Consider the following 17,734-nt stretch of genomic DNA (forward strand, 5'->3'; position numbering starts at 1 on the left):
AGAGATACGAGCCAAATCAGACATTAGGTGTGCCACAGCCTCATCCCTTGCTTGTTGAAGTAACTGTTGAGATGGGTGTTGCGGGAACCGAATGGAAAGGTGAAGGGTGGAGTCGTCAGCGTATGAGTGGATAGGGTTAGATGTACAGCTTAGAAGATCATTGATGAATAAAAGGAAGAGAGTTGGTGATAGGACAGAGCCCTGAGGAACACCACTGTTGATAGATCTAGGAGAAGAACGATGGCCGTCTACAACAGCGGCTATAGAACGACCAGAAAGGAAGCTAGCGATGAAGGCACAGATAGAAGGATAGAAACCGTAGGAGGGCAGTTTGGAAATTAAAGATTTATGCCAGACTCGATCGAAAGCCTTTGAGATGTCAAGTGCAATGGCAAAGCTTTCGCCAAAGTCCCGAAAGGAGGATGACCAGGAGTCTGAAAGGTAGGTGAGAAGATCGCCAGTGAAGCGTCCCTGACGGAACCCATACTGACGATCGGAAAGAAGGTTGTGATAGGAAAGATGCCTTAAAATTTTTCTATTAAGAATTGACTCGAAAACTTTTGAAATACAGGACGTTAAAGCAATTGGACGATAGTTGGAGGGTTGGGAGTGGTCACCCTTCTTTGGGACTGGCTGAATGAGAGCAAACTTCCAGCAAGAAGGAAAGGTACAAGTTGACAGACAAAGGCGAAAGAGTTTACCTAGGCAGGGTGTAAGCACAGAAGCACAGTTCTTGAAAACAACAGGAGGGACCCCATCAGGCCCATATGCCTTGTTAGTACTGAGGCCAGTGATGGCAGAAAATACATCAACTGAGGAAATTTTAATGTCAGCCATGAGGAAGTCAGAGGGGGGAAGTGATGGAGGAACAGCACCGGAATCGTCTAAGGTAGAATTGGAGGAGAAAGTCTGTGCGAAGAAATCTCCTTTATCAGTAGAAGAAGTAGCTACAGAACCATCAGAGTAGAAAAGAGGAGGGAAGGATGATGAGGTAAAGTTGTTAGAAAGATTTTTGGCAAGATGCCAGAAGGAGCGGGAAGAATTCGAGTCGGAGAGTTGAGAGCATTTAGTATGGATGAAATTATTTTTAGTAGAGCGAAGAACAGACTTAGCACGATTCCGGGCAGAAACGTAAAGATGGTGTGATTCAGGGGTGGGTTGGCTCCGGTACCTTTTGTAGGCCCTCTCCTTGTTGCGGACAGCATTAGAACAAGCGTGATTAAACCAAGGCTTTCTTGCATTAGTCAAAGGATATGAGAAAGGAATGTATGCTTCCATGCCCGAGAGAATAACCTCTGTAATGCGCAAGGCACACTCAGATGGCTCACGGCCATGGAAGCAATAATCATTCCAGGGAAAATCAAAGAAGTACTGCCTGAGGGCCTCCCAGTCCGCGGCTCCAAAATGCCACAGACGACGTTTCACTGGAGGGTCCACAGGCCGTACCGGAGTGATAGAACAGGTTAAGGTAATAAGGTTGTGATCGGAGGAGCCCAACGTAGAGAAAAGATTAACAGAGTAAGCAGAAGGATTAGTTGTGAGGAAGAGGTCAAGTATGTTGGAGCTCTCTCCAAGGCGGTCAGGGATACGGGTAGGGTGCTGTACAAGCTGCTCTAGGTCATTAAGGATAGAAAAGATGTAGGCTTGTTCACCAGGTGGATCCGTGAAAGGAGAGGAGAGCCAAAGGTGGTGGTGAACATTGAAATCTCCAAGAATGGAGATTTCAGAGAAAGGAGAAATGGATAGAATGTGTTCCATCGTAGAAGTAAGATAGTCGAAGAATTTTTGATAGTCATTAGAATTAGGGGATAAGTAAACAGCACAGATATATTTAGTCAGAGAATGACAGGAAAGCCAAAGCCAGAGTTTGGAGAATTCAGAAGAATCAAGTTCAGGAACACGAGAGCAAGATAAGTCGTTGCGTATATATACACAACAGCCACCTTTGCCTTTGAAATGAGTATAGAGAAAGTAGGAGGATACAGAAAAGGGTTTGCTGTCAGTTGCCTCAGACAGCTGAGTCTCCGTTAGAAAAAGAAGGTGAGGTTTAGAGGAGGAGAGGTGGTGCTCAACAGAGCGAAAGTTAGAGGAAAGGCCACGAATGTTGCAGAAATGAAGAAGAAGAGAGTCAGACCGTGGTTCCAGGCACCTTGAGTCGTCACCGGGAGACGGGCAGATGGTGGGGCATTTATGGTCCCCCTGGGGACTCCGAGGCTTGATAAGACGACGCCATTTTGGTAAATTTTGAATAGGAAGTGTAGTGTGTACTGTCCATGTAGTTTGGTGTAGATAGTTAGAGAAATTTGTACTGGAGAGCATGCTGGCCTACTCTCTGTGTAACTGAGACACTGAAAAGTTCAGCAAAGGGGGATGGTCAGGAACTAGTCCTGAGGGCTGATGAAACGGGAGCTCCAGCACTCCCTGTCATCAGCTTTCCATCCACCTCGGGAGTACTGCCCTGCTCGACTGGTGCTACAGGTAGGAGACAAAAGGTCAGTAGGGATGGGAGTGACAAGATCAGCAAAGATACTGGTGGGATCTCAACCAGCAAGCTGGAGAGGACAGTTGAGTGCTGGATGAATTCTTTTTAGCAAGGATGCCAGGCCTGGCACGTGAGTGTGCTGGATCCGGGCGAGGTGAGTGGTATCTGAGAGAACATCAACCAGTTAGGAGGAAAAGGATGGAGCCAGAGATGGAAATGTGGTCAGACAGCAAGTGGCAAAGCAGACTCCAAGTGTATGAATGCAGTCGGTAATGGGACACAGATTGAGTTCTGGGAGAATGTTGACTTCTCTGGCAGACCTGGACCAATGGAGAATGTGACACACTGCCTGATTTTGTGCCATTTCAAGTGGTAGGAGCTGTGCTGGGGGGACAAGAGAGAGAGGGATAGTATGATAATCAAGAAGAGAGCAAATATACAACAGGTAAATTGATTGAGTGATTGGGATGCTAACCCCATATGAGTCACAAGTGAGCGTGTCAAGAAGTTTAAGTCTGCAGTGGAGGAGGGTGCAGATAATGGCGACTTACTGGGAGGAGTTAAAGAGAGAAGAGAGAGGAATTCCAAGATATGTATAATCCTGTACTACCTCAAGATGAGAGCCAGGAGGGTTATGATTGTGCAAGCAATCTTAATAGTGAGGGATCGGGCAAACAGTTTGGTTTTGGCAGTGTTGATAATCAACCCACAATCAGAAGTAGCCTGGCCAAACTTAACTAGGAGACATTGAATAGAGACGGGGGACAGGGAGAGGATGCAGGTATCATCAGCATAGATTAGGATCAGAGGGAAGTCAGGGATAGGACCTAAAAAATGGAGGAGTTTATTTATGACAAGACTGAAGAGAAATGGGCTAAATACCCCACCCTAAGGTGTGCAGAGATTGAAGGGTCAGTAAACACTGACTACCCCACAAAACAGAACCCAGGAGTGGCATTCGGACATGTAGCTTTCCAGCCAGCAGAACAGGTGGCCAGAGACAACCAGGTGGGCAAGTTCGTCAAGGATGACGTCCTGGTTTGTGGCATAAAATGCAGCTTTGAGGTCAATGAAGGCTGTACAGGAGGAGGATGTGTGGTGAGTGAGTAATTCCACAAGGCAATTTTGTATGCTTTGGCCTGGGAGGAAACCAAAGGGATGGGAAGAGAGCTGGTTCTGAAGAAGATCATGGAGCCTTGCAAAAAGAATTTTCTCAAGGACTTTGCACGTGCAGGAAGTTAGGGGAAAGGGACAGAAATCAGAGAAATTAAGCTTAGGGATGGGGATGATGGTGCTACGGGTCCATTCTGCAGGAAGACTGCCTTCAGAAATGCTCAAGTTGAACAGCGTAAGGAAAGGATTGCCAGGGACTTGAGCAATGAGTCTTAGTGTGGCATAGGTGATCCCGTCATCACCCGAGGCAGTTGCCATGCCTTGCAACAGCACAAGGCACAACTCATCACTGGTGATGGGATGATCATCGAGGGGAGAGGGCATGGAATGAGCCTCTACAATGAGTGCTAGCTTGTTGCCGCTAGCGCCAAGAGGCAAGCCCTGATGGGGGGAGGCAGGGATGTCATCTGAGATTGGGTGGACCATTTATCGACTAGGTTGTTGACATATTCCACAGGACTGTGGTGGAAAGGAGGGGAAGGGGACTCACGTGACTGAACAATTGTTAACAAGCCTCCAGTTCCTAGATTGAGGAATGTGTGCATTAATATGCTGGAGAAAGTCACGCCAATACACGTGGCGAACTCTGTCTTTGAGGTTGCAGGAAGACTTTGCTCCAGTGAGATAGGAGTGGAGGTTGTGAGCCATGCAGTCAATGCAGTGCATGACCACCACTCACCGCACGTTCTCCTTGCTGCCACATAGACGGCGATCCTGTACCCACTCCCCAGCCTGGTGGGCAGAGGATTTTGTGTGGTTGACTTGCAGCACATAATGATTATAAAAGGTCTGTACTATGGTAATTAGGGAGGTGTAAAGCCCAGTTGATTGTGGTGAACGAATGACTAGCAAACCAGGTGGTTAGCATGTCCTTGAAAGTGGGTTGCAGCGGGATAGGGGTATAAATCTTTTTCCTGACATGGCAGTGTTTAATGTTTAGGATGGGAATGGGAATATGTGGCAAGGATGGCATTGTGGTCGGAGATAAGAGTAGAGACAGTGTCAACAGTGACAGCATGTTGTACCACTTTGCTATCTAGGATGAGATTGAGATAACCTCCCCCAATATGAGTGGGATGAGGAGTGGGGGAAGGATGCAGATGATGGTTATTGACAATGTGACGGAGACGATGACCAGCAGGAGAAACACGGGAACTGCCAAATGACGGATGAGATGCATTAAAATTGCCTAGGTTAAATATAGGTGAGGAGCAGTGGGTAGGGAAAGTGGTGGGGTCACCCCATTGGACTGAGATAGACGTTACATATAGACAAAGATTCATCATTGACAGTGAGGTGTAATAAGTGAAAGAGGGAGGAGCATGAAGAGAATGGTGATTTGGCAATAAGAGTGTGAGGAACAGAGTTACGAATGTATGTAACCAGGCCTTGGCCAGAATGGGTATGATACCAGTTTACCCCTGAAGCCTGGGTGGGGGTCTTGGTCAATTTGAGTGAAGGAAAGCTTCCTGAAGGCGGATACCAGCAGGGTGAGGAGATGAAGTATAATGAGGAAGGTCAGCCAGGAGGAGATGGACACTTTGTTTGTTCCAAGATAACATTTTGTATTGTCTGGGTTTGGGAGCCATTAAGACAAGAGGGGAGATGGAGAATTATCATGAGAGGGATGGGGAACACATGGTTGGGAAAGTGGAGGAAAGGTAGAGTAGGGTGGGTGGGGAGTTAGTAGAGAGGGGGGTCCCATATGTGCAGTTGCTGTGAGAGAGGGAGGTAGGGGGAGTGTGGAGGAGAGGAGGGGGTGGCAAAGAGACGAGGATGTGTGGGGAAAAGAAGAGGGTGAGGGAACACAAACAGAGGAGTCTTGCATGAAAGGGTGAGGCTAGGACACAGGTGGAGGGACAAGGCTGGATTGAGGTGAGACGGGAAGGAGGGAAGGAGCAGGGATACCAGCAGGGGTGGTTGTTACATTGGAATTGGTTTGTGGGAGCTGTGATGTTGGCAGAGAAGGAATATTAAGGTAAGAGAGTACATAAAAAAGGAGACTGCGTAGTTTATCGTACTGTTGTTGCAGAGTTGCAGCTGAAGGTCTGATTGGTGGGTCAGGGTGTGAGAGAGGGAGGGGTGAACAACTTGTTGTTGGGCACGGGGAGGGGCAGAGGCTGAGGGGGAGGAAGGAGGGGGCATGGTGTTGAACCAGCGGAAGAAGGGTGTATCGGCTGATGATCATAGGAGCAGGGGTGGTGGTGGGGGCAGGGGCAGGGTGGACCGAGTGATGACTTGGGCAGTCCAGGTGCCATGCAGTTACGCCCTCACGCCCGCACCAGGGACGCTGGAACTGCAGTGAACATAGGAGACAAGGATGAGCAGCCATAGGGTCAGTGGGGGGCTTGCAGTGCAGGGGGTGGGGGCAATTCTGGGAAGTCAGGTGAGTGGGGATCAGGTGCACAGAGACTGGGAGAGGAAAAAGTGGCGGAGTGCCTGACAGGGCAGGTTGTGGTTGAATGGAAGGCACTGCACATACCACGCAAATCTGCAGACCAGCAGTACCTTGAGATGTGGCTGGACTCATAACAGCAATAACACAAAGGCTGTGAGGGCATGGCTTCTACAAAGGTACAGGGTCGAAGGAGTAGCTCATAGCAGAATTCGGGAGAGGGGGAGTCCTCTCCCTCCCATACAACAATGGCACAGTTGATGGGTTCATCCAAAGAGTTGTACAGGCAATGTGCTCGCTTGACACCTAGTGTGTTGTGTAGGACATTAACAGAACTATCAACTGCCAGGTGTTTGACTAGGCACTCCGGGAATTTGTGTGTTCGAAGGAGTGCATCATGAAGTACAAATTGGATGCCAAAAAGCCCTCAGTTGTTAGGGTCTGGATGAGATCAGGATAATTCATATAGACGTAGATGATAGGAGGTGCAGGGGGCATAAAGTGAACAACTTCTGGATGTCGAGTGATGAGGTAGTGGATGGAAGTACGTTGGCCCCAGGCATTATAAACAACAGGCGTGCATGTGTAGGGGAATGCCAGAAGCACATATTGGTCTTGTGGTATGACAGAAGGGAGCCTCGGGCAGGGAGCAGGATATGGGTCCACAGGACAGGTGCTGGTGGTGAGAGCAGAGGCAGTCATCAGGGCTGGAGGAGTATAAATTTATGGCAGAGGGCCGTTCTGGTTGGTTGACATTCGGCGGCGGGGTGCTGAGGTTAGTGACCACAAGTTCAATATGCTCCATTGTTGGGAAACATGAGGCACTATCATCATCATCACCACGAGTACCATCGAGCTTGATGCATTTAATTGTTCCAGTAATAGGTTTGTTGGATGCAACAGGATGACCAACAGCCAGGGCTGAAGTTTGGGGGAGTGTGTGAGATGGTGCACAGCAGCCAAGGGGGCCAGCACTGGTTGCAGTAGCAGTTTGTGTTGTGGCACAAGGGGGGATGGCACCATGCTTGAATTTTGCATTGATTTTCCCTTACCTGTAACCCTGATCTTGCCGGGTATTAATGATACTAACACTACACAATGGGGAGGAAGAATAATCCAGAAGGCCACCCCAATGTCTGGGGGTAGAGAGCACATAAACGTCCGCATTCAACCACGGTAGGGGTAAGACTGAGAGGTAAGGGACTGAATATTTTATCATAATTTATGGCAAAATTACATTTTCAAGTAAAATATAAAGAAATTGATGCCAAAAGAATATAGGGGACACACATATATTCCAAACACTGCTGCTCTTAGTAATAATAATCTTTATTTCACCCCCTCAGCATAGAAAAAACGTTCATTTAAAATCTTGAGCGTAATATCCGATATTTTGTTAGAATTCATGCAACAACACATAGTGTTACAACAAGAAATCTTCTTAAAATCAATTTCATAGTGGACCATTGTTAGGACTCCATATTATAATTACAAATCATAATAGATAAATAGATGAACAGATAGACAGAGAGACAGATAGAAACAGGAAGTCAGATGATGAGAAGGTATTGTTTCTGCGAGAATCGAGCAATGCTAAACATACTTACACACTCTTAATTCAAGGAATGCTTTATAGGCACACGACAGCACCTCGTGACCATACACACACATACATACATACTCACACACAGGCTTCTAGAACTTTCCAACCACAGTGTAACACACGTGACACGACCCCTGCTACACCAGAATTTAGGAAGCAGAGGCAGAAAGAGACAGGTCATAGAACAGGCAGGTACAAGGGAGAAGGGCTTAGGAACATGGAAGAGAGAGAGAGAGAGAGAGAGAGACAGGGAGGTAGCTCGCGGGACTCTACTTAACTTCACTCGTGTGTGAGAGACTTTGTTAATATTTCCAAGACAAATAAAAATAGTCCCATACTATTCTTTACCTCTCCTGTCATTGCATGACAAATGGGAATGAAGATTATCTACATACAAACTACTCACGTATAACAACCGCTCGTCCACAAGTCAAATATATCTATAACTTCTCTACAAGTTTATACAGTCTTTTTATGACACCATGACAACTGAAGCCCTGGCACATTTCGTTGGAATGCTGGGATTCCAAGTTTATTGCCTCATGACTAAATATATAAGTAAAAACAAAATATACTGAACGTATCTACTGCTTGTTGAAAGAATCTTTTCTCTATATCACATAGTAGAAAATTTATTAGCCTCTGAAGACCATCGCGATCGGGCTGAGCTGGGTCGTGTCTGGCCACTCATTTCTCAGCTGAACGTTGAGTAAACATCGCTTCACTTGCTGCACTCACTTGCCCGTAAATAAGTATAAAGACACTGGAGCACAGACTGTTGTAACCCAATAACATCACTCTAAAGGATGAAGTTTTGGTTATCCTCTGATCATACATGTATAATAACGTGCTGGAGGTTGAAAATGAGGTGTCTGAAGCTGTACTGTATATTTAACAGTATTTTTTTACGTACACCCGAAAGCACTAATTTCTCCCCCCCCCCCTAGCAGCCGGAGGCGCGGCCAGTGAGTGACCAGGCGATCGAACACCCCACATTCTCCGCCCCTCCCCCGACCCCAGTGTATGCGTTGTTGGATAGATGTGGAACGGCCAAAGCTGGTGATGTTACAGTTTGTCATGATTGTTTCTATAGACAGTCAGAACCAGTAGGGATAAGTATATAAAGGCGTATAATGTGTAATACTGTGCTGTTATCCACAACATATGAGAAAGGCACAAAAATGAAAGAAGACGTACAATGTACTGTGTTATTGTCTATATACTTATGCCCTATATTTATAATGTTACAGATAAGTATATTATAGTTAAAAGCATCTGTTGAAAGATATGATGTCTTTTTTTCATCCATTCTCGCTCCCACCTCCACCTCCTTTCTCTCTGGGTTCCTGTCTCGTTCTCCACCAAACGCCTCTTATACCCTGTCGTCCCCCACTCCCATCTATTGTTAACTAGCATAAAAAAAGATATTGATGAAATGATCCGCCACGTATCGATCATATTAATATTATCATACACCTCTGTGGTAAACACCAACAAATCAATAACATACAATACTTCGGTATACCTGCCAGCTGCTTCATCTTGTTGTAATCAGCTAAGTGATATAGGCACTGCAAGTTGAGCCTTGTGTTCGGAGAGACGTAGGCCTACGGTTGTTTATCGTTTATATACTTGCCCCTACTGTTCTGATTGTCGATTAAAACAATCATGACACATTGTACCATCACCAGCTTTGGCCGTTCCACCTCTATCCAAGAACGCTTACACTTGGGGCCGGGGCGAGAGGGGGTGTATGTGCGGTGTTCGATCGCCTGATAGCTCACTGGCCGTGACTCCGGCTACAAGGGGGGAGGAAAAATTAGTGCTTACGGGTGTACCTCAGTGTCTGTAAGTGCAAATTCAGTCGAGGAAGAGCTGTCATTGAAATTTCTTGATCATGCTGAAAGTTTTCTTGCGAATGTTTGTGAACAGTGAACTAGAAGAAATCTTGGAAAATCAAAACTTCAAACAAACAACATTGCTCAAATAATGAGTATTGTGATATCCCCCCCCCCCCTCATTACAGTGTTCGTTCTGTTGTAATTTGTTACAGTATGAAAGAAATCAATGCATTACCAGTTATAGAAGGATGAGATACAAAGAACTACAAGTAAAAGTATCTGACTCTTTTACATATTCCTTTCAGCCTTAGTAATGAATGCCATGGATAGTCAGCTGAAGGGGAGGGAATCTGGCCCTTAATCCCTACCGGTTTGCAGACCTTATAGTTTCGATGCGGTATAATTACAAGAAACTTATGATGGATAATTATATATGGAGTTTGCACACTGATCCAGCTGTGTGTGATGAAATATATATGGATTATGATCAAGTTGCCACCTCAGGATTTTTTTTTTTTTTTTTTTTTTTTTTGTGGCTGCCTGATTGCCTGATTGCTCACATGTGATGATATGATTGCCTATAATTTACTGTGTGTGGGTGTGTGTGTGCATAAAATTTTGAGTGAAAGGTGAATATACTGATGCCTTTTTTGAGGTGGTGTGAGGGTCTGGACACGCCCCTGTACTCACCACTGGACCCTGCCCTGCGCCGCGCCCTCACCGCCGCTACACACTACCTCAGCACCACCTTTGAAGCCCCGCTAGAAAAGGTACGAGATGAACAAGTGATGTTAACAGATTTGCACTCAGCACTTAATACTGATTATTTGTCTCAGATTGGGCACCTGTTCCATTATTATTATTTTTTAAAATCATCGAAGTACTTTTTCGCACTAAAATTTACAGTATGTCTGTGTCTATCATCCAATCCTTTTTTCCCATTAGTAGCGTAGGGGCCCAAGGCTAGGTTACCATTTCTGATAAGGACTTACCAGCCACGCTCGCCTCTGGGTCGAAATATGTGAGCAATAAACCCGAACCACCCTTCACATTAAAACCCTGACGGGCCCTATCCGGTCGGAACGCTTTAGCTCACCAGACCAGCAGGAGTCCATTGGTTTCTATGGTTATCATCGAACGTAATAAACGATTTCCTGAATTACGACAAACCAGTTAACGTAAGAGTAACCTAATGGTTGCACTACATGGAATCGACGTTTGGAAACTACTCAGTTATGGAATAGAGGCAGAGTGATTCAAGGCATATCTTTCTTCCCTAATAAAATTGCTTGCGCATTAACAGCTAATATTTCTACAACAAATATGACACCAAGAACATTGTGTGTACTTTTTGAGTATTAAGTATGTATTTATGCATCAGCTGTAACCCATCTTAAAATGTATTAATTATAGAGTTGGTTTACGAAGAAAACTCCACAGGTCCAAGGGATTATCTGAAAGAAAAGTCTTTCAGAACTCAAGAGAAGTATTTGATTTAATTATTCAAAATGCATTTATCAGTTTGAATTGAAATTAGAGCACTCAGTGAGGGCATACCATTGACAAGGCAGCATTATACCCTCTTCATCTTACTCCATTCATTATATTCACAGACATAAGTATTTGAGAAAGTTCAAAAAGGAAGAGTCAGTATTGTGTCTAAACTCTTGGCAAAATTTAAAGGTCACACATTAACAATTTGGATTGAAATAAAAATGCTTTCAGTGGGTTACACTGTCCTTGGACACCATGTCTCTATATCGGTTCACTGTTTGCTGATATTCATGGTTTTCTTGGTCTTGACCAGTGACCATCTCCCTTCCCGAACCAAAAAAGTATCGTTAGTTCCTATGATAGCATGTAATCATTATTCGAGATTTGGTACAGTTTCATTCAGTGGCCCTTCCACATCGTTGCAGGCAAACAAACAGACAGATAGATAGAAAGACAGAAGATTGAAACAAAAGCTATTCTACTTGGTAGTTATTATGGAGGCGTAATTACAGAGTTAAAGATGCTTTTCACCCATTCAGGTTTTAAGTAATGCATAAAAAAAAAGTATATAAATAAATAAAAAAACGAAGAAGAAAAGATAAAAGGTCTATATATATATATATATATATATATATATATATATATATATATATATATATATATATACAGTATATATATATATATATATATATATATATATATATATATATATATATAGTCCGCTTTTTTTATCCAGCAACTTTTTACTCTAACGTGACGTATAATTGCCATCTCTCAATCTTGAACGCTGAAATATAACAACAAATTAGCACAAGACTATGTTGCTTGTCAAAAAGCGTTGTGGAAAGAATGGAGGGCCGTAGTATTGTCTTTTTCTGCCACTGACCTACGCGAAATAAGCTACAGAAGGCCAAATACATAGACCAAGTTAAAAAGGTTTACTTTATTTTGTCTGCTCCCAAAGTACTTTAATCAATTTAGTAAAGGTTACGAGTATCGGATGAGTTAATGGGAACATATTTATCCTCACCGATTAAAGAAGCTCTGTAACAGCTTTTCCCGGGGTGGTGAACAAAGATAATAATCCTTCGCTAAGCGACTTCTTTTGTTTATAACACCTTACTGAACATTTCTGTGTTACTTAAGCCCATAAATTTCCTTTGCGCTGGCGGAGGTAGGCTATACGCTATCTGAGATTGTGTAACGGGTCAGACTAAGACTGTAAAATTAACTGACTATAGAAAGAAGTAAAAGTATTGGTCTGGTAGGAAAGAGGATTTATTGCAGTAAATCATTAATTTATTGGTGATGATGGAGGTATGCCATTTGTGACTGTTTTCTGGTTTATACTTTTGCCATTATTCGTATCACAACCAAATACTTCAAACCAGAATAAAAAAAAAAAAAAACTATATGTCTATCTATTGCCCCTCTCGCATCTCCACTCCTCTCCATCTCATCCTTGGTCTCCTCCTCCCTCTCCCCCCCTCCACGTCACTCAAATACATTCTCTAGTCAGTCTCTCGCTCTCCATCCTCTCCACATGGCCAGACCACCTCAGTGTGTTCCTCCTAACGCTTCCTATCATATTCACATCCACACCACAACGCTCCTTCACTTCCGCATTTGTCAGTCTCTCCATGTGCCTCCACATGTTCCTTTCAAATAACTCGTTTTCATTGCCCTCACTCTTGACTCGTGTCCCTCCAGCAAGGTCCAAGCTTCACTTCCATATGTTAGAGTTGGTATCACAATACTGTCATGCAGTAAGTTTTTCACTTCCATGCTCACTTCCTTGTTTCTTATCATTGCATTCAAAGAACCAGGAACCTTTCTTCCTTGTTGTACCCTATCAAGTATTATAAAATAGAATTATGAATGATAGCTATCTTAAAAGTGCTACGGAAATTTGCTTCTCTTAAAATTGTTGTTAGCGTAAAAATTGGCTAGGATACTTTATAATATAAAAAAAAAATCGAAATTATTCATATTACCTATTTGCCATGGGTGCTTGTGTCTAGTTATAACTGGTTAGGATCTCTTGTACACTTGGCACCTGATTTGTTGCATGTGGGTGTGGTGGCAGCTGGAGTGGCCGCGTGACATGAGCATTGCCTTCCTCATGTGGAATAACAAGATGAGAGATGACTACAGAGGCCAACCCCCCTTGACCGTTAACATGACCAACAGAAAGGTAAGGACATCAGACACTTCATAATATTCAGCCCTCGTATCCTACAAATACCGTTCACTTGAGAGATTTTCGCCATTACACAGGTTATATGTAATTCAGTGGCAGTATAAAGCTGGGTTCCGGCTCTGTATCCTTCCCATACCACGTCTTCGTGACCTTTTCTTGATGAACAAAGGAAGGAAAAACAAATTAAATGCGTTTAAAAAAAGCATAAACCAAACTACATGCATTCTCAAATATTAATGTGTTATACCTCAGCATTCAAAATGGAGAAACAGTAATTTAAGCCCAAGCTAAACTGAAAACAGTATACCCTCAAAATGTTCTATTTACGGTATCCTAGCCTTGAGTGGGATTCGCAAAAATATTTGCGATCGATCCCCTGTCGTAACTGAGATTATGTTTTTACAGGAAGAACTAGACAAGGGAAGATCTTGGACTCTTTTCCTTGATCGTCCTGCAGAAAACAGTTATAGCCTGCAATAACTTTCGTCTCGCAAATATGATATATTTGTAAAGTCAGAACAAGAGACGAAGGAAGATTCTAGCCTCCATGTCCTTCCTGCTAATCAAAATCAGGATTACGGCAGGGAACTGATCGCAAGTGCGTTTGTCTGTCCCAGTCCTGGCTCCCTAAACCATGATGGGATTGCCTTTGCTTTACATCCCAAATAATTAAAGTTGAAAGTTAAGTGGCCGGGACTAGGTGGCCATCAAAAATAAATACATATCACAATGCATAATGGAATTTTTTATTATCCTATTACCGTTTATAACAGCAAGCACAAGTTAGTGTCTTTTCAGACCACATACATGGCAGTTTCAGGTACATGGTGGAAAAAATCATTAGGAAAGAATTTAATAACTACTTTGCCTATAAACCCCTCTAAAATGATAATCAGCATGCTCAGTCAGTTCGGTAAGAATGAAGACAGATATATAATAATTTCCCTTTTGATAAGCCAACAGATTTGCTGAGAATACAACCTACACTTAGTTATAGAGAAAATGAAGATAATTTTGGCTTTTTCTCTATTTTTTGAAATAAAAAGGTCAAACAACGGTAAGGATGGCATGTACTCTCGTATTATCGTCTACAAAGGCCAGCGGTCCTGGTTTAGAATAAAACAGCCAGGGATAATTAAGTGAAAATTTCGAGTGGATGTCACTGGGTGGTGTTACATAATCGAAAAACCTTGAAATACTTATTTATGAATCTAACTAGGAATAGCACATGACTCGGACAAATTTGGGCATCACACCATCAGATCTTTTAATTCGGCAAAAAACGAGCGAGCGAGCGAGCGAGCGAGAGAGAGAGAGAGAGAGAGAGAGAGAGAGAGAGAGAGAGAGAGAGACCGCCACTTAAAAAAAGAAAAAAGAAAAAGTAATTCCAGTTGGGAGAATAGGCTCTATATAACATAGTATTTCCACTTGACAGGGGGAAGTGAGTCTGCTGGTAGAAGGGCTGCGGTGGTTGTGTGGGAGAAGACGCTTCACCTTACCCCTCTTGATGATGGCCACCATCCGAAAGCTCCTGGCAGTGAATCAGGACCCTCAAGACTCACCGCACTACTGGAAGCCAATGCAAGAGTTCCTGATGGTAAGTCGGCACGAACTAAGGAACCTGTTTAGCTTGTTTCAGGTTTTTCCCTTTTACGGAGTTGAACTATATTCAGTGATATTACGTATGAGCGATGTTCCTTTATCGGGTTTGGAATAGCTGGTAGTTCTCATTCATGAAGGCAGGCTGATGCGAAGTTTTTTCCTCCCTTAGCCGAAGCCTTAAAAATTAGAGTGCATTATAAGGACAGCATGTCAAGTAGAGAAATAAGAAGCATCCGCCAGTTCTTTGCTGCCTCAACGTCGATGCTTCCCTTGGTTGCAAATTTATTTATCGGAATTGTTTACTATGGATTGATCTTCCATGCTCCTGTCTTACATAAAACTGTCATATACCGTATACAATATTCACAACAGCCCTTGTACCGTACTTTGCCACAGCCTCTCAAGCGATATCTCGGGACTTTACAGTAGTGTCACCTAAATACTCCTGTTTAGGGCGGGGACAGATTATGGAAAGTAGCACTGTATGTATTGTATGTTTGGTTTGGATAGCACTTAGTTAAATGCAATTACGAGCTTTCATGTACGTGTGTGTATTACGGAAGTTAGATTCAGTATTACTGTGCGCATAATTATAGCTCCTGAAATGATAGTGAAATTGATAAATGATAAGGTGGGCTGCATGTTACTTTTAAAATATACAAGCGTGTTTCTCGTTCATAATGAATGGAACTTTGTATAGTGGTTAAGCTTATGACAAATGATTTTTGGCGACAAAATCTGAAAGTATGTTAGGATAAGAGAATGACCGTTGTCAGGAAGAGAGAACGGGACTCGCAGTTTTTTATGCTAGTGAATGGGTTATAAAAGAGATGCAAGGTAGGGCAGTGGATGTTGAAGCGTCCCTAATGAGAGAGGGCATGTTTGGAAACACCCTGTACTGTTGTTTGCAGATGATACTGTGTTGTTAAGTGAAGATGAAGGGGAGTTGCAAGGCTTGGTGGATGAGTTTGGGAGAGTGTGTAAGAAACGGGATCTAAAGGTGAATGTAGGGAAGAGTAAAATTTTGGTCTTCGAGAGAAATGAAGTAAGTGGATGTACAGTGAGGTTGGATGAGGAGGAAATGGAAAATGTAAATGTGTTTAAGTACTTGGGTAGTGTGATGAGTAAGGATAGAAGTTTAGAGGGTGAAGTGCTTGAAAGGGTACAGTAAGAAAGAAAGGTTGCTGGTTCCTTGATAGCACTGATAAGAAACAGGGAAGTGAGCATGGAAGTGAAAAAGTTACTGCATGACATAATTGTGATACCAACCCTAACGTACGGAAGTGAAGCTTAGACCTTGTTGGAGGGACACAAGTCAAGAGCGAGAGCAGTGAAAATTAATTATTTGAGAGGAGCCTGTGGAGTCACATGGAGGGACAGACTGACAAATGAGGACGTGAAGGAGAGTTGTGGTGTGGATGTGGATGTGATAGGAAGCGTTAGGAGAAACACACAGGTGGTTCTGGACATGTGGAGAGGATGGACAGTGAGAGACTGACGAGGAGAGTGTATGTGAGTGAGGTGGAGGGGGGGAGAGGGAGGGGAGGCCAAGGATGAGATGGAGGGATGGAGTGGAGAGGTATATGAGAGAGGGGGGTGTGAGATGGGAGCAGGGCAGTGAAATGGTGGGGGACATGGTGACATGGAGGCGATTTGTTTGTGGCCACCCCTTACGGGATTAAGGCTCTGGCACTAGATAGATAGAATGGGGGACTCTGGAGATCATCTGCCACAGATGTCTCTCACTGTTAACAGATTCTTTGTCCTGAGCACTTATTCAGATACCGAGATTTTTCTCTGTTGCTGTGAGAACTTGTGTGGCAAAATACCATCATTCACTAATGAAGTATTGAAAAAGCTTCGTAACAGATATATGACAGAGGAGGCTACATTGCTCTCGTTGTTTTATTTCCCCCAAAACTAAGCCAGAATTTTGAAAGCCTGGCACTTATATATTTCGTATCGTCGTTTGTAATGATGTTGCTCTAAAGCTGAGTTAAATCTGGCCTCCTGAAATGTTCAATATATACTGTCGTTTTAGCCAAGCACTTCCTTTGTGTCAGTCTCTCTTTTGGCGGAAGTTTAATGATGATGTAATAAATTATTCTACATCATCCATCCGAACTCAGAGACAGTCCCCATTCCAAGATTTGATCATGACGTATCCGCTAGGAAAACACGCTATCACAACTTTCAAATAAGTCGTATCAAATCTTGGAACGGGGACTGTCTCTGGGCTCGGATGGCTGATGTAGAATATTTTAATACATCATCATTAAATTTCTGCCAAAAGAGAGACTGACACAAACAAAACAAGTGCTTGGCTAAAACTACAGTATATATCGAACATTCCAAGAGACAATATTAACTCAGCTTTGTAGCAGCTTCATTAAAAACGACGAAAAGAAACATGTATGTGCCAGGTTTTTAAAATTCGGGCATTGTTTTCAGGGAAATAAAACAACGAGAGTAATGTATTCTCCCCTGTTATATTATTGTTACGAAGTTTTTTTAATGCTTCAGTAGTGTATGATGGTATTTTGCCACACAGGTTCTGACATCAAAAGAGAAAAATCCCGGTAATTTAACATGTACTCGAGGCGGACAAGCTGTTAACGGTGGTGGCCCCTAGCGGTAGGCAGCTTCACAAGTTCACCATTAGGAAGGACTGCGTGAGATAGAAGAATTCAGGTGCTTTACCCTGGAATGGAAACCCTTAGTTTCCAGAACACCATTACCAACCCATGGTGAAGTATACCCATTTTTAGGAAAGTAATATAAAATACTTCTAATAAACTTTTATTAAATTTTACAACATGCAATGAAAGTAGACCTCTTCTACTTTAATTTCCCCCAAAAAAACTGCGCTGAAACTGGAAATTTAATGGGGTGACTTGAAAAAAGTAGCTAAATATACATGATTATTCTAGTGACTTGAACAAAA

The 17,734-nt window shown here is 43.3% G+C and overlaps 1 protein-coding gene across 1 annotated transcript in view; it reads left to right on the forward strand.

Moving 5' to 3' along the window:
• Positions 1 to 7,182: 7,182 nt before the first annotated feature.
• LOC145401268 (fatty-acid amide hydrolase 2-like) overlaps positions 7,183 to 17,734 on the forward strand; it is a 43,329-nt gene continuing 32,777 nt past the window's right edge. The window contains exons 1-4 of the mRNA XM_080273597.1: positions 7,183 to 7,226; positions 10,150 to 10,264; positions 13,075 to 13,182; positions 14,624 to 14,785. Coding sequence (XP_080129723.1) covers positions 7,183 to 7,226; positions 10,150 to 10,264; positions 13,075 to 13,182; positions 14,624 to 14,785 — 429 coding nt within the window. The remainder of the gene's footprint in view (positions 7,227 to 10,149; positions 10,265 to 13,074; positions 13,183 to 14,623; positions 14,786 to 17,734) is intronic.

This window comes from Coenobita brevimanus, chromosome 55 (assembly GCF_032717465.1).
Source record: "Coenobita brevimanus isolate Jiangsu-jjx chromosome 55, ASM3271746v2, whole genome shotgun sequence".
Lineage (NCBI taxonomy): Eukaryota > Metazoa > Arthropoda > Malacostraca > Decapoda > Coenobitidae > Coenobita > Coenobita brevimanus.